A 21,912-nucleotide genomic window follows, 5' to 3' on the forward strand; every position below is an offset into this window, starting at 1 on the left:
GATTTACGCAATACTTATCATATTCAAGACTCAGGAGAGGTAGCCTAATCCCAGATCAGTTTGTGCTGTTTAGCCAACCCCCTATGGTCTTTTTTAGGTATACAGCACAACAGATCTGGAACCAGGCTACAGCAGAATAAAAAAAAAATGGGGGACTTGTTTCTCAGTGGGGAGACAATTTATTTTTTAGAATGAACTAGGTAACAATTATAAACCAACCCTAAACAAAAGAAGAAAAATATACATATGTGACTTTGCGGGTAAATATCTGCGTTGGGGTCCAAAAATCCCCCCCAAAGTTCTACTTCCAGAGTTTCTTAATGGACATGTTCTTCTCGCTGTCCTTCTGCATCACCTGGAAAGACACAAAGGATAGGGGTCATTAGCCAGTGATCATTTACCTGATGGGGTGAGAATGTCTCCCTATCATCCCAGACACACTCCAATTCACATACTGCCCCCAACAGATCCACAAATAACACAATCCCTATTGCACTCCACACTTCCCTTTCCTACTTGGACAAAAGGAACACTACATGAGAATGCTGTTCATTGACTACAGCTCAGCGTTCAACACCATAATGCCCTGCAAGCTCATCACTAAGCTAAGAACTCTGGGACCTGATGGGACTCCCCCAGGTGGTGAGGGTAGGCAGTGCGGTGGCAGGACAACAACCTCTCCCTCAACGTCGGCAAGACAACGGAACTGATCGTAGACTACAGGAAACAGAGAGCTAAGCACGCCCGCATTCACATCGACAGGGCTGTAATGGAGCAGGTCGAGAGCTTCAAGTTTCTCATTTCCACATCACTAATGATCTATCATGGTCCAAACATCCCAACACGGTCATGAAGAGGGCACGACAAGGTCTCTCAGAAAGACACAGCAATTGGAACTAAAAATCTCACATTTGGACTCATCAGAACAAAAAGGACAGATTTCCACTGGTCTAATGTCAATTGCACGTGTTTCTTGGGCAATGCAAGTTTCTTCTTATTGGTATCCTTTAGTAGTGGCTTCTTTGCAGAATTTTGACCATAAAGGTCTGAGTCACGCAGTCTCATCTGAAAGTTGATGCCGAGATGTGTCTGTTACTTGAACTCTGAAGCATTTAATTCTGAGGCAGGTAACTCTAATGAACTTATCCTCTGCAGCAGAGGTAACTCTGGGTCTTCCATTCCTGTGGCATTCCTCATGAGAGCCAGTTTCATTATAGCGCTTGATGGTTTATGCGACTGCAGTTGAAGAAACTTTCAAAGTTCTTTAAAATGTTCCGTATTGACTGACCATGTCTTAAAGTAATGATGGACTGTTGTACCGCTTTGCTTATTTGAGCTGTTCTAATATGGACTTGGTCTTTTATCAAATAGGGCTATCTTCTGTATACCACCCCTACCTTGTCACAACAAAACTGATTGGCTCAAACGCATTAAGAACAAAATCAATCCCAAATTAACTTAAGGCACAACTGTTAACTGAAACAAAATCCAGGTGACTACCTCATGAAGCTGGTTGAGTTTGCAAAGCTGTCATCAAGGCAAAGAGTGGCTACTACTAAGAATCTCAAATATATTTTAATTTGTTCAACACTTTTTTGGTTACTACATGATTCCATGTGACATTTCATAGTTTGTCTTCACTATAACTCCACAAAAAGAAAATAGTAAAAATAATAAAGAATATCCTTGAATGAGTAGGTGTCCAAACTTTTGACTGGTAATATATTCGGAATGTATTCAGCCCGCTTTACTTTTCCCACATTTTGTTACTTTACAGCCTTATTCTAAAATTAATTTAATATTTTTCCTGAATCTACACACAACAGCCGATAATGACAGTGAAAACTGGTTTTATATTTTTTTTGCAAAAATAATTATTTATAAATAAAATGTATCAAATAAATTTACATAAGTATTCAGAGCCTTTGCTATAAGACTCGAAATTGAGCTCAGGTGCGTCCTGTTTCCATTGATCATCCTTGAGATGTTTGGAACCACCAAGGCTCTTCCTATAGCTGGCCGCCCAGCCAAACTGAGCAATCGGGGGAGAAGGGCCTTGGTCAGGGAGGTGACCAAGAACCCAAAGGTCACCCAAAGTTCATCTGTGTAGATGGGAGAAACCTCCAGAAGGACAACCATCTCTGTAGCACTCCACCAAATCAGGCCTTTATGGTCAAGTGGTCAAATGGAAGCCACTCCTCAGTAAAAGGCACATGACAGCCCGCTTAGAGTTTGTCAAAAGGCACCTAAAGATTCAGACAATGAGAAACAAGATTCTCTGGTCTGATGAAACCAAGATTATCAGACCAGCTGAAGCTGTACATAGCCCACCCAACTACCTACCTCATCCCCATATCATTTGTATATACTTTTTGCACGCCAGTATTTCTAATTGCACATTTATCATCTGCACAACCATGTTAATTTGTTAAATTGTAATCGCATCGCTACTATGGCCTATTTATTACCTTACCTCCTTACTACATTTGCACACACTGTATATATATATTTTCTATTGCGTTGACTGTACTTTTGTGTTAATTCTATGTGTAAGTGTTGTTTTTTGTCGCAGTCCTTTGCTTAATCTTGGCCAGGTCACAGTTGTAAAACAGAACTTGTTCTCAACTGGCCAACCTGGTTAAATAAAAGAGAGAAAAAAAGATACTCATTGGCCTGAATGCCAAGCATCACATCTGGAGGAAACCTGGCACCATCCCTACAGTGAAGCAGGGTGGTGGCAGCATCATGCTGTGGGGATGTTTTTCTGCGGCAGGGACTGGGAGACTAGTTAGGATCAAGGGGAAGATGAATGGAGCAAAGTACAGAGAGATCCTTGATGAAAACCTGCTCCAGAGCGCTCAGGACCTCAGAATGGGGCAAAGGATCAACTTCCAACAGGACAACGACCCTAAGCACACAGCCAAGACAACACAGGAGTTGTTTCGGGACAAGTTTCAATGTCCTTGAGTGGCCCAGCAAAAACCCGGACTTGAACCTGATCGAACGTCACTGGAGAGACCTGAAATCCAACCTGACGGAGTTTGAGAGGATCTGCAAAAAAGAATGGAGAAACTCCCCAAATACAGCTGTTTCAGGTAGCCTTCCACAAGCTTCCCACAATAAGTTGGGTGATTTTTGGCCCATTCCTCCTGACAAAGCTGGTGTAACTGAGGTTTGTAGGCCTCCTTGCTCGCACACGCCTTTTCAGTTCTACCCACAACTTTTCTATAGGATTGAGGTCAGGGCTTTGTGATGGCCACTCCAATAGCTTGACTTTGTTGTCCTTAAGCCATTTTGCCACAACTTTGGAAGTATGCTTGGGATCATTGTCCATTTGGAAGACCTATTTGTGACCAAGCTACCTGATGACTTGAGATGTTGCTTCAATATATCCACAATTTTCCTACCTCAGGATGCCATCTATTTTGTGAAGTGCACCAATCCCTCCTGCAGCAAAGCACCCTCACAACATGCTGCCAACCCCATGCTTCACGGTTGGGATGGTGTTCTACGGCTTGCAAGCCTCCCCCTTTTTCTTCCAAACATAACAATGGTCATTATGCCGAAAGAGTTCTATTTGGGTTTCCTCTGACCAGAGGACATTTATCCAAAAAGTATGATCTTTGTCCCCATGTGCAATTGCAAACCGTAGTGTGGCTTTTTTAATGGCGGTTTTGGAGCAGTGGCTTCTTGCTGTTGTTCTGGAATTGATTTGCACTTTTCGCACCATCTGTAGGAGACAGAACGCATCTCCTTCCTGAGCGGAATGACGGATGCGTGGTCCCATGGTGTTTATGCTTGTGTACTATTGTACATATAAATGTGGTACTTTCAGGCATTTGGAAATTGCTCCCAAGGATGAACCAGACTTGGAGGTTCACACGTTTTTTATGAGGTCTTGGCTGATTTCTTTTGATTTTCCCATGATGTCAAGCAGAGGCACGGTGTTTGACGGTAGGCCTTGAAATATATCCACTTGTACACTTCCAATTGACTCAAATTATGTCAATTAGCCTATCAAAAGCTTCTAAAGCCATGACATCATTTTCTGGCATTTTCCAAGCTGTTTGAAGGCACAGTCAACTTAGTGTATGTAAACTTCTGACCCACTGGAATTGTAATACAGTGAATGATAAGTGAAATAATCTGTCTGTAAACAATTGTTGGAAAAATTACTTGTGGCATGCACAAAGTAGATGTCCTAACCGACAGTTTGTGGAGTGGTTGAAAAACGATTTTTTTTTCTTCTAAAAACCTGTGTTTGCTTTGTCATTATGGGGTAGAATAAAGTTGTAACGTAACAGAATGAGGAAAAAGTCAAGGTTCGGAATACTTTCCCCGAATGCACTGTACATACACTACATAACCAAAATAATGTGGACACCTGCTCGCCGAACATCTCATTCCAAAATAATGGCCATTAATAGGGGGTGGGTCTCCCTTTGCTGCTATAACAGCCTCCACTCTACTGGGAAGGCTTTCCACTAGTAGTTGGAAAATTGCTGCGGGGACTTGCTTCGATTCAGCCACAAGAGCAGTAGTGAGGTCGGGCACAGATGTTGGGCGATTAGGCTTGGCTCGCAGTTGTCATTCCAATTTATCCCAAAGGTGTTTGATGGAGTTGAGCTCAGGGCTCTGTGCAGGCCAGTCAAGTTCTTCCACACCAAAACCTTTTCTGTATGGACCTCGCTTTGGGCACGGGGGCATTGTGATGTTGGAACAGGAAAGGGCCTTGCCCAAACAGTTGCCAAAGTTGGAAGCGCAGAATCATCTAGAATGTAGATCTAGATCTCCCTTCACTAGAACTAAGGGGTCTAGCCTGAACCATGAAACAGTCCCAGAACATCATTCCTCCTCCACCAAATGTTAGTTGGCACTATGCATTGGGGGCAGGTAGCGTTCTTCTGACATCCGTCAAACACATATTCGTCAGTCGGACTGCCTGATAGTTAAGCGTGATACATCACTCCAGAGAATGCGTTTCCACTGCTCCAAAGCAAAATGGCGGTGGGCTTTACATCACTCCAGCTGACACTTGGCATTGCACATGGTGATCTTAAGCTGTTGTGCGGCTGCACCAATTACATGAAACTCCTGACGAATAGTTCTTGTGCTGACCTTGCTTCCAGAGGCCGTTTGGAACTCAGTAGTGCAAATTGAGGACAGACGATTTTTACGTGCTTTAGCACTAGGCGGTCCCGTTCTGTGCGCTTGTGTGGCCTACCTCTTTGCACATACTTTTGTATATATTGTGTGCCTAACTCAATTACCTCTTACCCCTGCACATCGACGTGGTACTATTAACCCTTGTACATAGCAAAGTCATCGTTACTCTGTGTATCTATTACTTATATTACACGTTTTAATTTACTATTATTTCTCAATTTTCTTTCTCTTGCATTGTTGGAAAGGGCCCATAAGTAAGCATGTGACAAATAACATTATTTTATTATCAGTGATAAGGGGAAAAGGATTTGACTGTCCATTTTTATGGCAAGATGGTAAGTTTGTCTGACCCAAATCTGTTTGAGCAGTGTATGGGACGTTTTCCTATGACGTAATTTGTAATCAAGTTCATTAATTATGTTTAATTCTGTGTGATTAGTTAGGTATTTAGTAAATCAATAATTAAACCCAATTTTGTATTGCTGATTCAACTTGTTAGCCAGGGTTTGTGCAGAATTTACAACTTTCAGATGAGACTGAATTAAGGTGACGATTAATATTGACTGCTATTGATGTAAAATATTACTAGGTCTTTAAGAGTTTATTCGGGAAGATAACAGCTCTATGAATATTATTTTGTGGTGCCCCGACTCTAGTTAATTACATTTACATGATTAGCTCAATCAGGTAATATTAATTACAGAGAAACTATTTCATAGAATAGCATGTCATATCACTTAATCCGGCATAGCCAAAGACACGACAACAGTATAGATATAAGAATGTACACCTAATCTCTGATCAACACTAGTTAGTAACGATATGTTAGGAATGTGGGAATAAGAGGAATAATGTAAAACCGAGACAAACTGTCTCTTGGAGAGTGATGGACAGAGAGAGAGAGAGACAAACAGGACAGAAGACTAACCTTGGCAACAGCCATCTCAAAGTCCTCCTGGTTGACGTGCACTCTCCTCTCCCTGAGGGCGTACATCCCGGACTCTGTGCACACACCCTGAGACGTAAGAGGGAACAGAAACACACATACAGGTTTTACCATGGTGAAATAACACCATGGTAAAAAGTAATTAAGACCCACAGTGGTCGAACACTAAGGCACTCCAGAAACAGGGTCACAAATTCCTAGGCTAGGGGAGGTTTCAAGATGGTTAACTTGACATATTCTGCCCTTGTGCATATGCAAGCCCTAATGTGGTGGGCCCCATTCTATAACTTGGGGAGTATCAAGTGGGTGTTCTATTATAATATTCTACAGCCATACCTTGTAAATGTAAAACCCTGTGGGACGTGTCCACTACAAAATGTAAGATACATTTTTGTTTTAGATTCCGTCTCTCACAGTTGAAGTGTACCTATGATAAAAATTACAGACCTCTACATGCTTTGAAAGTAGGAAAACCTGCAAAATCAGCAGTGTATCAAATACTTGTTCTCCCCACTCTGTGTGTGTGTGTGTGTGTGTGTGTGTGTATGTGTGTGTGTATATATATATATATATATATATATATATATATATATATATATATATGCCTTGCGAAAGTATTCGGCCCCCTTGAACTTTGCGACCTTTTGCCACATTTCAGGCTTCAAACATAAAGATATAAAACTGCATTTTTTTGTGAAGAATCAACAACAAGTGGGACACAATCATGAAGTGGAACGACATTTATTGGATATTTCAAACTTTTTTAACAAATCAAAAACTGAAAAATTGGGCGTGCAAAATTATTCAGCCCCCTTAAGTTAATACTTTGTAGCGCCACCTTTTGCTGCGATTACAGCTGTAAGTCGCTTGGGGTATGTCTATCAGTTTTGCACATCGAGAGACTGACATTTTTTCCCATTCCTCCTTGCAAAACAGCTCGAGCTCAGTGAGGTTGGATGGAGAGCATTTGTGAACAGCAGTTTTCAGTTCTTTCCACAGATTCTCGATTGGATTCAGGTCTGGACTTTGACTTGGCCATTCTAACACCTGGATATGTTTATTTTTGAACCATTCCATTGTAGATTTTGCTTTATGTTTTGGATCATTGTCTTGTTGGAAGACAAATCTCCATCCCAGTCTCAGGTCTTTTGCAGACTCCATCAGGTTTTCTTCCAGAATGGTCCTGTATTTGGCTCCATCCATCTCCCCATCAAGTTTAACCATCTTCCCTGTCCCTGCTGAAGAAAAGCAGGCCCAAACCATGATGCTGCCACCACCATGTTTGACAGTGGGGTTCAGCTGTGTTGCTTTTACGCCAAACATAACGTTTTGCATTGTTGCCAAAAAGTTCAATTTTGGTTTCATCTGACCAGAGCACCTTCTTCCACATGTTTGGTGTGTCTCCCAGGTGGCTTGTGGCAAACTTTAAACGACACTTTTTATGGATATCTTTAAGAAATGGCTTTCTTCTTGCCACTCTTCCATAAAGGCCAGATTTGTGCAATATACGACTGATTGTTGTCCTATGGACAGAGTCTCCCACCTCAGCTGTAGATCGCTGCAGTTCATCCAGAGTGATCATGGGCCTCTTGGCTGCATCTCTGATCAGTCTTCTCCTTGTATGAGCTGAAAGTTTAGAGGGACGGCCAGGTCTTGGTAGATTTGCAGTGGTCTGATACTCCTTCCATTTCAATATTATCGCTTGCACAGTGCTCCTTGGGATGTTTAAAGCTTGGGAAATCTTTTTGTATCCAAATCCGGCTTTAAACTTCTTCACAACAGTATCTCGGACCTGCCTGGTGTGTTCCTTGTTCTTCATGATGCTCTCTGCGCTTTTAACGGACCTCTGAGACTATCACAGTGCAGGTGCATTTATACGGAGACTTGATTACACACAGGTGGATTGTATTTATCATCATTAGTCATTTAGGTCAACATTGGATCATTCAGAGATCCTCACTGAACTTCTGGAGAGAGTTTGCTGCACTGAAAGTAAAGGGGCTGAATAATTTTGCACGCCCAATTTTTCAGTTTTTGATTTGTTAAAAAAGTTTGAAATATCCAATAAATGTCGTTCCACTTCATGATTGTGTCCCACTTGTTGATTCTTCACAAAAAAATACAGTTTTATATCTTTATGTTTGAAGCCTGAAATGTGGCAAAAGGTCGCAAAGTTCAAGGGGGCCGAATACTTTCGCAAGGCACTGTATATAATTGAGTTAATAAAGTCACATGGTGTCTCTTTTTTGTTTTACTGAGTAAGGGTGTTTCAAAATGCAGGTGTTTCAGCATAGCTCGGTGCTTTCTGGGGTGGTGGGGCAAGCCAGCAGAAAATACAGAGTGTTGCGCCGTGATTGGCTCAGTGTTCTTTCACTCATGGGGACTTTGCACCACTGCCAAGTGTAAGAGAAACATTTTATCCCTTCGGGTGCTGCCATAGAAGTGCCCATCCAAGAAGGCTCAATGTCATTGGTCAGACAATGACGGAAAATCACGTTATATGTACAGCAGCTTTGAATGGACTGATCATGTCAACATCATACTTTCACAATCTTAGCTAACAGTCATGAATCAAGTTTACAATCTACTGGCAAATCCTTTTTAATTATTGTCAAATTAATAGAAATAATGGAGAAATGATAGATAAAACATATCGGTGCTCATTGGCCATAAACTTTTCACAACAAGTTGGAAATCACAAGGTCAACGAATGGCTTAGAAGGAATCAGACAGTGGCTGTCTGGTCCCAAATCTGGGATTAAGGGTCTCTTTTCCAAGTAAAAAATATTAAACTTTAGCCATGCTGTCCATGAAGCATGATTTGTGCCACGGTCAAAAAAACTTAACTCAGAGGACCGCCACGCCACCTTTCTGTTCAAGTGAGCACAGGATGAATAATGTGAGTCCAAAATGTATCGTATGCTGCTTCATAAATGTAATATGCCAGGGAGATATGTATACTGTAGCTAAGAAAGTAATACCAAGTGTAGTAAGATGTTAATAGCCCATTTCCCTCACCTTAATAATTTGGTCTTACTTACCCCTCTTAATTTCACCTACTGTTCTACTGTAGCCTATAACCCATTTTAAGGAAATGTAATCGAATATTCTAAGAGCTTTCAGTGTCTGCTGATATGCCCCCATTAATTATCCTAGGGTTCTGACTTGGTGTACAGGGAGAACACCAAGAACGTTTTTCTGAATTCGGTCGCTGTACATTTCAAAGGGTGCTAAACAAAGTTATTGACTAACGTTACTTCCGTCCTTGCTCGATCATGGTCTTAACTGAAATTACCGATTGCCTCCTTTTGTCCCAATATGCCTTAGCTTGTACATCTCAATTGTCATTAGAAACCACATTTGTTGCCGCAAGTCAGCCATGTTATTTTTTTTAAAGGCAGTAAATGAGGCCTGCCAGACAAGGCGCCACTGATAGCCAGGCGAAGCAGTGGTAAGACGTTGGGACAGTTTTATGTAGGCCCTAACAGTTTATGGGCACAGTTTGTCACTCTTATAGTGCAACTAATGTATTGTTTAGTATTGTGTGTCGTGGCTTTGCTAGCTGGCATTACTTTTCTTTTGCCCCACCAAGACTTAAATGCTAAATCACCACTGCTTGCAATAGATTTCCATCCGACGAGTTAAAACTAACGCGGCCACTCAGGAACATTCAATGTTGTCTTGGTAAGCAACTCCAATGTATATTTGGCCTTTTAGGTTATTGTCCTGCTGAGAGGTGAATTTGTCTCCTAGTGTCTGGTGGAGAGTGGACAGGTTTTCCTCTGGGATAATGCCTGTGCTTAGCTCTATTCCATTAATTTTTATCCTAAATAGACTCCCTAGTCCTTGCCGATGGTAAGTATACCCCTAACATGATGCAGCCACCACCAATCTTGAATATATGAATTGTACTCTGTCGTGTTTGATTTGCCCAAAACAAAACATTATATTCGGGAGAAAAAGTCAGTTTCTTTGCCACAATTTTTGCAGCATTACTTTAGTGCCTTAGTGCAAACACGATGCATGTTCTGGAATATTTTTATTCTGTACAAGTTTACATATTTTCACTCTGCCATTTGTTAGTATTGTGGAGTAATTAATGTTGATGCATCCTCAGTAACCGGGCTATTAGGTTATTAAGCTAAAACCAAGACTCAAATGGAAGTGTATGAGAGGGTATGCCTAGGCCTAACTTGAATTAAAGAATTGCAAAAAGCATAGGTCTACCCATTGTTAGCTTAACCTTTTTGGGATAGGGGGCAGCATTTTCACCTTTGGATGAATAGCGTGCCCAGAGTGAACTGCCTCCTACGCTGTCCCAGATGCTAATATATGCATATTATTATTGGATAGAAAACACTGAAGTTTCTAAAACTGTTTGAATGATGTCTGAGTATAATATAACTCATATGGCAGGCAAATACCTGAGAAAAAAATCCAACCAGGAAGTGGAAAAGTAGTTTTTCCAACTCAGCCCCCATTGAAGATACAGGGTGATATTAGTTATGTTGCACTTCCCAATGATTCCACTAGATGTCAACAGTATTTAGAACCTGTTTTGAGGTTTCTTCTCTAAAGGAGGGGGTCATAAGGGCTCTTTGAGTGAGTGGTCTGGCAGAGTGCCACAGCCTCTGTCTGGAGCGCTCACGTGAAAGGTAGATACGTTCCACTTCATTTGTACAGACAAATCAATTGTCCGGTTGGAACATTAATGAAGTTATGTTAAAAAAATCCTAAAGATTGACTCCATACTTAGTTTGGCATATTTCTATGGGCTGTAACGGAACGTTTTTAACTTTTCATCCGACGTTCAGCGCGACCTGAACGCGCTTTTGGATTTGTTTACCAAACGCCCTAACAAAAGAAGATATTTGGACATAACTGATGGACATTCTCGAACATTTATGGTGGAACTGGGATTCCTGCGAGTGCATTCTGATGAAGATAGTCTAAGGTAAGTGAATATTTAAAATGCTATTTCTGAGTAATGTTGACTACCCAATATGACGGGTATCTTCTTTTTGGCTGCTTTGTTGTCTAAAGGCTGTTCTCAGATTATTGCATGGTTTGCTTTCTCCATAAAGTTCTGAAATCTGACACAGCGGTTGCATTAAGGATAAGTTTATCTAAAGTTCCATGTATAATAGTCGTATCTTCAATGTTTATTATGAGTATTTCTGTAAATTGATGTGGTGCTCTGCACAATCACATGTTTTAGAACTACTGAACATAACTCAGATTTTTTTAAATCAAGTGCACCTGCAAAAAGTTTGCTCGGATGTGCCTTTTGAATTTTGGTTCCAAACTTCTTCCATTTAAGAATGACGGAGGCCATTGTGTTCTTGGGGACCTTTAAAGCTGCAGAAATGTTTTGGTACTCTCCCCCAGATCTGTTCCTCGACACAATCCAGTCTCGGAGCGCTACGGTCAATTCCTTCGACCTCATGGCTTGGTTTTTGCTCTGGCCTGCACTGTCAACTGTGGGACCTTACATAGACAGGTGTGTGCCTTTCCAAATCAAGTGGACTCCAATCAAGTTGTAGAAACATCAAGGATGATCAATGGAAACAGGATGCACCTGAGCTCAATTTAGAATATTATAGCAAAGGGCTGAATACTTATGTAATTAAGGTATCTATTTTCAATAAATGTGCAAACTTTTTTTTTTTTTTTTTTAATGTTCGCTTTGTTTTTATGAGGTATTGTGTGTAGATTGATGAGGAAAATTTACTTTAATCCATTTTAGAATAAGGCTGGAACGTAAACAGAAAGTGGAAAAAGTCAAAGGGTCTGAATACTTTCAAAGCCATTCATGCACTGTAACATGAATGGCCTTGAGCGCAAAATGCAGGTGTAAAATGCAGTTTATTTCTGTAAATGCGGCACCGTTTATGCATGTAATGACAGGCTTCATTGGCGCAGGGTTTGCGTGAAGGGTCTCGAGCTTCGAACCACTCCCTTTTGGGGGGTAGCAGGCTAAAAAGTGAGAACCACAGCTCTAAGGGGTAGAGGCTAATAGACTTCCCTACTGGCCCTCATACTCTGAACCCCATTCCAAAGTGTCTCAGACCTGTGGTAGCCTTCATATGGTTGGCACATTCCAAACCGTGTCTCTCACCTTAACCTCAGCTCCGGAGGCTCCTGGCATCAGCTCTGCAATTTTCCTTAGGTTAATACCACGCGTCAGGTTCATCTTCCTTGAGTGGATCTTCAGGATGTCCAAACGAGCCTGAGGAGCAGAAATAAAATTGGACAACGGCAGAATTACGACACTGTAGCAGCAAGCTGCTCACATGAAACGGAACGAGTGTCAACGCAAACACACATTTCAGAGCGCGAGGAGAGAGTGAGGATGCTGGACTAGACTCAATGGTATAAATCCTTTATTTTAAAATATTAAAAAATAATAAATAGAAAATGGTGCCAGAATACAGCACTTTGTATTTCTGATGAAACTAATGGGGCCGGAAAATGCAAGGGATCTCACTATAAGATATGTTATGTATTGTGATTAGATACAGATTTTGCAATTCAATGTACCAAACATATTGCTCACAATATGTCTACTGCAGAGGTACAAGAGCTATGAAGAAACGAGTTTTGAACAGTAATGGAAGTAAAATAGCTGAAAACAAATTGCCTCCTGATTTAAATAAAGATGGAGAACAACCATGAAGGACAAATACTGGCGTTTCGGTGCAGGTACAGCCAACTAGAGTAAAAATATTGCACTATTTTCAAAACCATAAGATATTTTAAATTATATCCTGATATGTAACTATTGATTTTTTACCGATGAGCAAAGAATCTGCGTTATATCACACTCCATTTAAAGGTAATTTCTGATTGACACGACATATGCGGCGTTTACCTTCGAGGTTCACAAACGTTTCCTTTAAAAAAGGTGCATAGCTGACAAGCATGATCGGATAGAATACCAGCCCAAAGGCAGGTTTTTACTAGTTGTATATTATTCATATTTGTTTTATCATAATATTCGAGAGGCAAAAAAAAATGTTGGAACAGTACCGACCTCTTCATTGGGAGGAGGGAACTCTATTTTCCTGTCGATGCGGCCGGGCCGGAGCAGGGCAGAGTCCAGGATGTCAATACGGTTGGTGGCCATGATGACCTGAGAAAGCACAAACACAATAAACACACAGTATTAGTCCTTTTGGTCATATTCAGCCTTTTCCATATAGGCTTCTTTGGTTTGCACTTTTCTATATGTTAGCCTGTTAGGCTAAGCCTATGTGATCACCTTTAAAAACATGTTCAATACATTACTTCGCATAAAGGGGAGAAAATATATTGCAGTGTTAGAAAAGTAGGTTGTAAATTGCAAGAACATTGGACAGAAAGGGTTTAGGGAATTAACATGGCTGAACACAGAAATGATTCCCAGCTACTCTAGACCAAATAATGTGTTCTATAAATCAAACAGAATTAGACAACAAAAAAAGGCTAGTTAATTCAATCACAATGACTGATTACTATAGTCGAGTAGCCATGCATTTACAATTGTGCAAGTTTGTGCATTTTGTTTAGAGGTTTTCTCTAGAAATGGAAACCTTTGAAATCCAGGTACATCATTCAAAGCAGCAGAAAAATAGAGACAAGCATGAGATGTGATGAGTATTGTACCAGAGTGATGAGTTCTAAACCTGAAATATTGTTAATTATCGAGTTATTGAGTACCAGTCTAGTTTCTACACCAGAAGTTAATGGTTATCTGTAGGTGGAATGTATTGAGTAAAGGAAAGGCAATCACATGTGGCAGGCACTGATAAGGGTTTAGAGACATTGAAGCACTTCCAAAAGTACTTAGTTGAAGCACTTTTGGCAGCGATTGCAGCCTAGAGTCTTCAAGATTAGCACACCTGTATTTGGGGAGTTTCTTCCATTATTCTCTCAAGCTCTGTCAGGTTGGCTAGGGAGCGTCGCTGCACAGCTATTTTCAGCTCTCCAGAGATGCTCGATCGGGTTCAAGTCCTGGCTCTGGCCGGGCCACTCAAGGACATTCAGAGACTTGTCCCGAAGCCACTCCTGCGATGTCTTGGCTCTGTGCTTAGGGTTGTTATCCTGATGGAGAGTGAACCGTCGCACCAGTCTGAGGCCTTGAGCGCTCTGGAGCAGGTTTTCATCAAGGATCTCCGTTCATCTTTGCCTCGATCCTGACTTAAGAAAATCCCCACGGCATGATGCCGCCACCACCACGCTTCACCATAGGGATGGTGCCAGATTTCCTTCAGACGTGAGGCTTGGCATTCAGGGCAAAGAGTTCAATCTTGATTTAATCAGAACAAAGAATCTGGTTTCATGGTCGGAGTCCTTTAGGTGTCGTTTGGTAAACTCCAAGCAGGCTGTCATGTGCCTTCCGTCTGGCCAATCTACCATAAAGGCCTGATGGAGTGCTGCAGAGATGGCTGTCCTTCTGGGACGTTCTCCCACCTCCGCAGAGGAACTCTGGAGCCCTGTCAGTGACTAACAGGTTCTTGGTCACCTCCCTGACCAAGGCAATTGTCCCCCAATTAAGCAGTTTGGCTGGGTGGAAAGTTCTAGAAAGAGTCTTGGTGGTTCCGAACTTCTTCCATTTAAGAATGGAGGCCACTGTGTTCTTGGGGACCTTCAATTCTACAGAATTTTTTTGTTACCCATTCCCAGATCTGTGTCTCGACTGACAATTCCTTCGACATCATGACTTGGTTTTTGCTCTGAGATGCAACTGCAGGACCTTTTATAGACAGGTGTGAGCCTTTCCAAATCATGTCCAATCAATTGAATTGACCACAGTTGGACTCCAATGAAGTAGTAGAAACATCAAGGATGATCAATGGAAACAGGACGCATCTGAGCTCAATTTCAAGTCTAATAGCAAAGGGTCTGAATACTTATGTAAATAAGGCAGCTGTTTTTATTTTGAATACATTAGAAACATTTCTAAAAACCCTGTTTTCACTTTGTCATTATGGGTATTGTGTGTAAATTTATTCAATAAAAACATTTCCTCAATGTTAGATTAAGGCTGTAACAAAACATAGAAAAGGTTTAGGGGTCTGTATAGATTTGTAACATTTGAATTTGTATCCTTCAAAATGTATGGAATTTCAATAAAAAATGAATTAGTTAAATATTTAACCTAAAATCTAAGAGCAGCTTCATTTAAATTCTTCAGGAACCAACGAGAAGTACTGCCTTAGTAGTGTAGCTCCTCCAGGCATGAGGTTGACTACTGTGAAGGGCGCAAGCCTCTCCCTTAGGAAACGTTGCTAGCTGACCAGGCAACAGTGTGAAAGAAGGTAGAGCTTTGCTCCACTTCCTCCCAGGAGTCTCTTCCCTCTTCACTTGCTCCTGTTAACAAAAGCACCACTGGGTCCTCCAGCCTATTGCCACGCAGCAGCGTGGAGAGGGTGAAGTCAACCCCACTGTTGCGCCACTGGTCTGCCAGGTCAAAATACACCAGTGACAAACAAGTTCAGCCCCACGTTGCCATCATGAGGCCCAGCGTGGAGACCAGGCGTCCCACATCGCCCATGGTCACCAGGACGAGGGCACCTGCTCTTGATCAGGGAGACGAGAAGGTGAAGGAGGGAAGGGGCGAGCGCTCCTCTAGATGGAGCGTCCTCAGGGCCAGCTCCAAACATGTTCTTCACCAAACTGGACTTCACCAAACTGGACGACTCCTCATGGCCGAGGTAGAGTCATGTCACGTACTTTACTGTAGAGAGCCCCTCAAACTATTTTCCATTTGCTAGAGTTAAGGGTCTGACTGTCATAGCGTGTGGTGTTGGACAACTCTCTCCGTACATACAGTACCAGTCAAAAGTTTGGACACCTACTCATTCTAGGGTTTTTCTTTATATTACCATTTTCTACATTGTAGATCAGTGAGGAAATCAAAACATATTGAATCATGTAACCAAAAAAAAATAAAAGTGTTGAATCTAAATATATTTTAGATTATTCTAAGTAGCCACCCATTGCATTGAATTGTGGTGCAAAGCTGTCAAGGCAAAGGCTGGCTATTTGAAGAATCTCAAATATATTTTGACTTTTTTGGTTACTACATGATTCCATGTTTCATTTCATAGTTCTACAATATAGAAAATAGTACAAATAGTGAATAAGTGGGTGTCCAAACTTTTGACTGGTACTGTACATATATGGTCCACCCCCACCCTCCAGCGCCCTAGAAAGGGACCCCGCAGATGGGTCCAAGGCGCAGGATCAAGTAGCGCCTGTGGGAGGCCTTTACCAGCAACCAGCTGGCTGACAGTGTCTCACGCTCAACGTCTCCCCCGTCTATCTGCCCCAGATAGATGTGCGTCAGCAGCCTCAGAAGAGGTGAAAACAGTGCTCAACATGGACAATTGCTTTCAGTCATTAAAATATTCATTTTGAAAACGTTAAGAACAGTACTTTTGTTTAAACTATACCAGAGTTTCTAAACCCAGAGGCCCAACATGACAATACTTCCGGGAACGCTTTGCAAAGCAGACACGACAGACCAGACCTGGGTTTGGGAAATCAACAAGATTATTATTCCTTAGTTATTAAATTTCTTGATTTCTAAAGGCACAACCTAGATTCGAGCCAACGTCTTAAGTAGCTGAACATGTTATTTATTGCTCCAACCTCTTCAAAAGTATGGTTGGGTGGTATCCAGATTTCAATATCTTCATACCGTGCATGGGCCATCCCAGGATATACAGGTATTACCGGTAGTGCACAAGGGGCGCTATTTTTAAAAGACAAAAAAAAGTAACTTACCAGAATGACAAAACTCTAACAAGTACACAACATGACCAAAAGTATGTTGACACCTGCTGGTCAAACATCTCATTCCAAAATCATGGGCATTATTATGGAGTTGGTCCAGCTTTACTGCTATAACAGCCTCCACTCTTCTGGGAAGTCTTTCCACTAGATGTTGGAACATTGCTGCAGGGACTTGCTTCCATTCGGCCACAAGAGCATTGGTGAGGTCGGGCACTGATGTTGGGAGATTAGGCTTGGCTTGCAGTCAGCGTTCCAATTCATCCCAAGGTGTTCGATGGGAAAACAGGTAACTGTTGCCACAAAGTTGAAAGCACAGAATCGTCTAAAATGCTGTAGCATTAAGATTTCCAGTGATGAAAAACAGCCCCAGACCATTGTCCTTCCTCCAAATTTTATAGTTGGCACTATGCATTGGGGCAGATAATGATCTCCTGGCATCCGACAAACCCATATTTATCCATCGGAATGCCAAATGGTGAAATGTGATTAATCACCACAGAGAAGGCTTTTCCACTGCTCCAGAGTCCAATGGCGGCGAGCTTTACACCACTCCAGCCGATGCTTGGCATTGCACATGATGATCTTAGGCTTATGTGCGGCTGCTCGGCCATGGAAACTCATTTCATGAAGCTCACGACGAACAGTTCTTGTGCTGACGTTGCAGGTCTAGCAGGGCAGAAATTTTATGAACTGACTAGTTGGAAAGGTGGCATCCTATGACGGTGCCACATCGAACACAGGTTGCTTATCTCAAGTTGCATTGCAAATTGCCATGTCAGGAACAAAGATTGTTACGTGGAGTGTGCGATGACACAGCCGCCAGAGAATGTAACGTTAGTGATCACACAGGGAGAAGATTTTTTGTGCCCCTCTTATATAGCTCATTGGCTGATACACTTTTGGCCATACCCCTATTCTGAAATCAACACGGCGAATATAGCCGAAAAAGTACGAGTTTGCATCCCTGTATACTACTCTTACTATTTTTTCTTATTTAGAGATTAAATATATTCTTTATCTGCATTTATTGCTCATTTCTATATAATCATCGTCATTAAAAAAAATACTGGTTCTGTCTGTTTATAGCATCACAGAGAACATGCAAATACAGATTGATAGGTTGCAGAGGGTTAGTGGGTGGGAGGACAGTGAGTAGAGGACATTAGAGTAGCTATAGTGTGATTAGAAAGAAAGTGTTGTCAGACAGTACCAACAGGAGAGTGACAGAAATCAATCAGCGGAAAGAAGCGGCGTCAAGTGTTAGAGCAGAGGAATAGCATACACATTAAGTAAAGGTGCAGAGAGGGTGTGGTGTTGTAGAGAGTGATAGTGTTATTGTAGATTAGGCCACATTATAAAGCCTTAGACGACAGTGATGTATCTGTGTGTATGTACGTGTCACCCACTTTGATGTTCTTGGTGGCCTCGAAGCCATCCAGCTGGTTCAGCAGCTCCAGCATGGTCCTCTGCACCTCGCTGTCGCCCCCGCTGCCCCCCTCCAGACGTGAGGAGCCGATCGAGTCAATCTCGTCCATGAAGATGATAGAGGGCGCATGCTCACGGGCCATGACGAACAGCTCGCGCACCATGCGGGCACCTGGGATGGGGAAGACAAAAGCAGCGTTATAGCCAGCAGTGTGATGTAAGTGAAAAACAAATAACAGCTTCCATTTCACCAATTGCATTGTGAGAAACATTTAGCCTACTATCACTCAGTGCTCCATGAAAATGGACTGAAATGGGCTTAAACGTGCTGGAGCTGGCTAAACAGCAGCTATTTGGAGAACAGAAGCAGCAAAATCTCCCTGATTCTGGAAATCCCCTGACATACGGAATTACTAGACACTTGGGAACCCTGTCGAATGGTTACCAAAATGGCTGACTGATCGTTGATGACTCACCCTCCCCAATAAACTTCTGCACCAGCTCCGAGCCAGAAACCCTGATAAAGGTGCAGTCGGTGTGGTGGGCCACGGCTCTGGCCAGCAGGGTCTTCCCTGTGCCTGGGGGTCCATACAGCAGCACGCCCTGGTGGTGAGACACACAAGGGAGGCTAGACATTCCAAAACATGACAGAGTGCATCTCAAACATCATGATGTATTTTAGTACAATTGTGCTAGAATTAGCTGGTGTCACTTTTTTCTGTTCCTTCTGGGAATCAAGACTGCTGAGGTTAGTATGTGATAAATGCTGTGGGGCATTGACAGAACAAGACCATAGGACAACCCCAACACGATATGAAAAAGTCTGAAAAACATTTGATTTTGGGAGTGTTGTGTCCTTTAAGACAGTACAAGGTCAACTCAAACGCAAAAAGCAATTGTTTGAGTTTACCTTCAAAGCTCAGTGCGTACTGGGTAACATATACAGTTGATATGACCTGTGAATTAACCAATAACCCCAAAAAAGGGCTTTTCCCTTTTGGGCCACCCACCTTGGGCTGTGCAATGCCGAGAGCCTCGAAGAGCTCTGGGTGCTTGACTGGCAGCTCGATCACTTCCTTGATCTCCTTGATCTGCTTGTCCAGGCCACCAATCATCTCATAGGTTGAGTCAGGTACCTTCTCCACCATCATGAGCGAGACCAGCGGGTCCACCTTGTTGGGCAGGATCTTGTGCAGGGTGTAGCTGTCGTTGCGCAGCGCCACACGGCAATTTGGAGTCACCTGGTAGGAATGGGCAGCTGGGTAAATCAGTGTGATTACAGTCCTGAATCATGAGGAAGTTTGTTGCATTTATTCTTAATTTCAGTTGTGTTTCCAAGTCTTTTCTTTCTGTCCAGCCACCTGAATTGGATGGGGATATTTGTTTTTCAACTGAATTTTGTTCCCTTAACACTCAAACTAATTTGACAAAAACAAATATTATAGTTCAATTATTGGTTGTGTGTTACTAATCTGTACGTACAGAGATGTACATGTACCTTTATACATATAAACATTAAGTTCTCATCACATTGGGGTCAAATATCAACAATGTGTCCATACTTACATCATTGATGTCAATGTTCTTATCCACATCCACCACAAATTTCCCCTCTGGATGGACCTGGAGACAATTAAGTAGGTACAGTAGTAGACTGTCAGTGTCATCTAGATGCAGCTACAGCATACACTGTAAAAATTTGTTATGTCTACAATTCAGCAAAACAAGGCTAAACTACCTTGACCAGCACTTTCTTTTTGTCCATGGCCCTCACCACCTCTCCAACATATGAACCTTGCTCCTGTAGCAACTGCAGCTCCTCACGAAGGAGGCGCACTAGGGACAAAGCAAATAGATTTGAACAATGACTGCCAATTCATAAAGTGCATGTTTTGTTTGAGTACAATCAATTTACTTAGTCCGAGAACATTTCCATTTTATAAGCCACACAATTACTGCTACAATTAAGTACTAGCTAGTTACACTGTTTGAAGAAGTTCAGCTGTTCTTTTTTTCAATTAAAAAGTGCTGGATAGCTAACAATCATTCCTACCTTTTGCATTGAGTTCATTCCTCTGAGCCTGTAGACGTCTGAGATTCTGACTTTTGTCATTCACTGTCAACTGGGAGCAGAAAGACCAGATACTTCTTATCTTGACAAAGGATATTAGCAGTGTCACAATGGTGTCAATAGACGTGTAGCTAACAGTCAATTTAATGAAAATCTGTGTTTGCTTACCTGTAACTCTTCTATTTTAGACAGGTAGTATTGCCGGAGACCAGAACCACCTTTACTGTCCTCCATCTCCATCTGCAAAACAGACATGCATTAACAGTGAGATCTTTGTTGTCAAGTAAACAACGTAGCTAGCTAACGTTAGCTTGCTGGCTAATCAGTTAACATCATGGTGGCTAACGTTGTAGCTAGCTGTACAGGCCTAATTATATAGCAAAACCCGAAACTAACCTAATATTTTCCAAATACTCCTCTTGGAAATATAGCCAGCAAAATATTTACTACAGTTAACTGACATGGTTAATACACTCAGCTAACGTCAGCTAGCTACAAAACGTAAAATATTTAAAAGTATCTTTACTAAAGAAGCTAACACGTTAGGCGTAATAGCTAGTTAGCAATACTTGTGTTAATTTTACTTAACCTATGCTGAGTTATTTACAGCCACAAATATAAGGAATGTTACTGAAGCAAACGATCAATTAGATTAGCTAACGTTAGCTAGCTAGTTTACAATGAGACAGCAAACCGTCAGGATTCTCTATTTTGACAACTGTTTTGGTCTCTTCAAAACGGTTACATCAACTTCTGACAAGTACCAACTTCACAGAACACATTAAGTGTCTCTATTCAATGTATCCACAACATTCCCACAAGTGTGAACAAATCATAATAAATTAAGGACAAAAAAAAAATCACTTACATGATGGTCCATTCCGTCCAGCGCCATCTTAAAACTCTAAACTTCCGGTGGACGAAAGCGTACTTCCGAAATACAAATCTCTTCTTCAGTAAATGTTTTACAATTAAAATTGGAGCCTAATGCCGCCTGCTGTACTGGGGGTGTAGTACAGTCAAACACTAAACTGTAATGAAGGTAATAATACTAAAAGCAAGTTTATGATCTTCTGTCATTTTTGCAAATACCATAACTATTTTGAGAAGCTGTGCCAGGCAAAATGTTGAAGACTGTAAAATCAATTTGCATAGTCCTTGGAGTGGGCCTGATGTACCATATTAGCTATATCAATATGGTGCAATTTACATTCACTGCGTGTACTAAACATTAGGAACACCTGCTCTTTCCATGACAGACTGATCAGGTCAATCCAAGTGAAAGCTATGATCCCTTATTAATGTCACCTGTTAAATCTACTTCAATCAGTGTAGATGAAGGGAAAGAGACGGGTTAAAGAAGGAGTTGCAAGCCTTGAGACATAGATTGTGTATGTGTGCCATTCAGAGGGTGAATTGGCAAGACAAAAATATTTCAGTGCCATTGAACGGCGTATGGAGTGGGTGCCAGGCCGGTTTGAGTGTGTCAAGAACTGCAGCACTGCTGGGTTTTTCACACTCAACA

The 21,912-nt window shown here is 41.7% G+C and overlaps 1 protein-coding gene across 1 annotated transcript; it reads right to left on the reverse strand.

Moving 5' to 3' along the window:
- Window positions 1-159: 159 nt before the first annotated feature.
- Window positions 160-21,351, reverse strand: LOC110491735 (26S proteasome regulatory subunit 8). Its single transcript, XM_021565423.3, has 12 exons — window positions 21,256-21,351; window positions 20,556-20,627; window positions 20,370-20,439; window positions 20,055-20,152; window positions 19,883-19,939; window positions 19,327-19,557; window positions 18,793-18,919; window positions 18,298-18,488; window positions 13,146-13,244; window positions 12,231-12,341; window positions 6,095-6,181; window positions 160-355 (listed from the first exon to the last, which is right to left on the reverse strand). The coding sequence occupies exons 1-12, from the start codon at window positions 21,280-21,282 to the stop codon at window positions 302-304; spliced, it is 1,224 nt and encodes a 407-aa protein (XP_021421098.1). The 5' UTR covers window positions 21,283-21,351; the 3' UTR covers window positions 160-301.
- Window positions 21,352-21,912: the final 561 nt, after the last annotated feature.

Source organism: Oncorhynchus mykiss, chromosome 16, assembly GCF_057628025.1.
Source record: "Oncorhynchus mykiss isolate SJ-2025 chromosome 16, ASM5762802v1, whole genome shotgun sequence".
Lineage (NCBI taxonomy): Eukaryota > Metazoa > Chordata > Actinopteri > Salmoniformes > Salmonidae > Oncorhynchus > Oncorhynchus mykiss.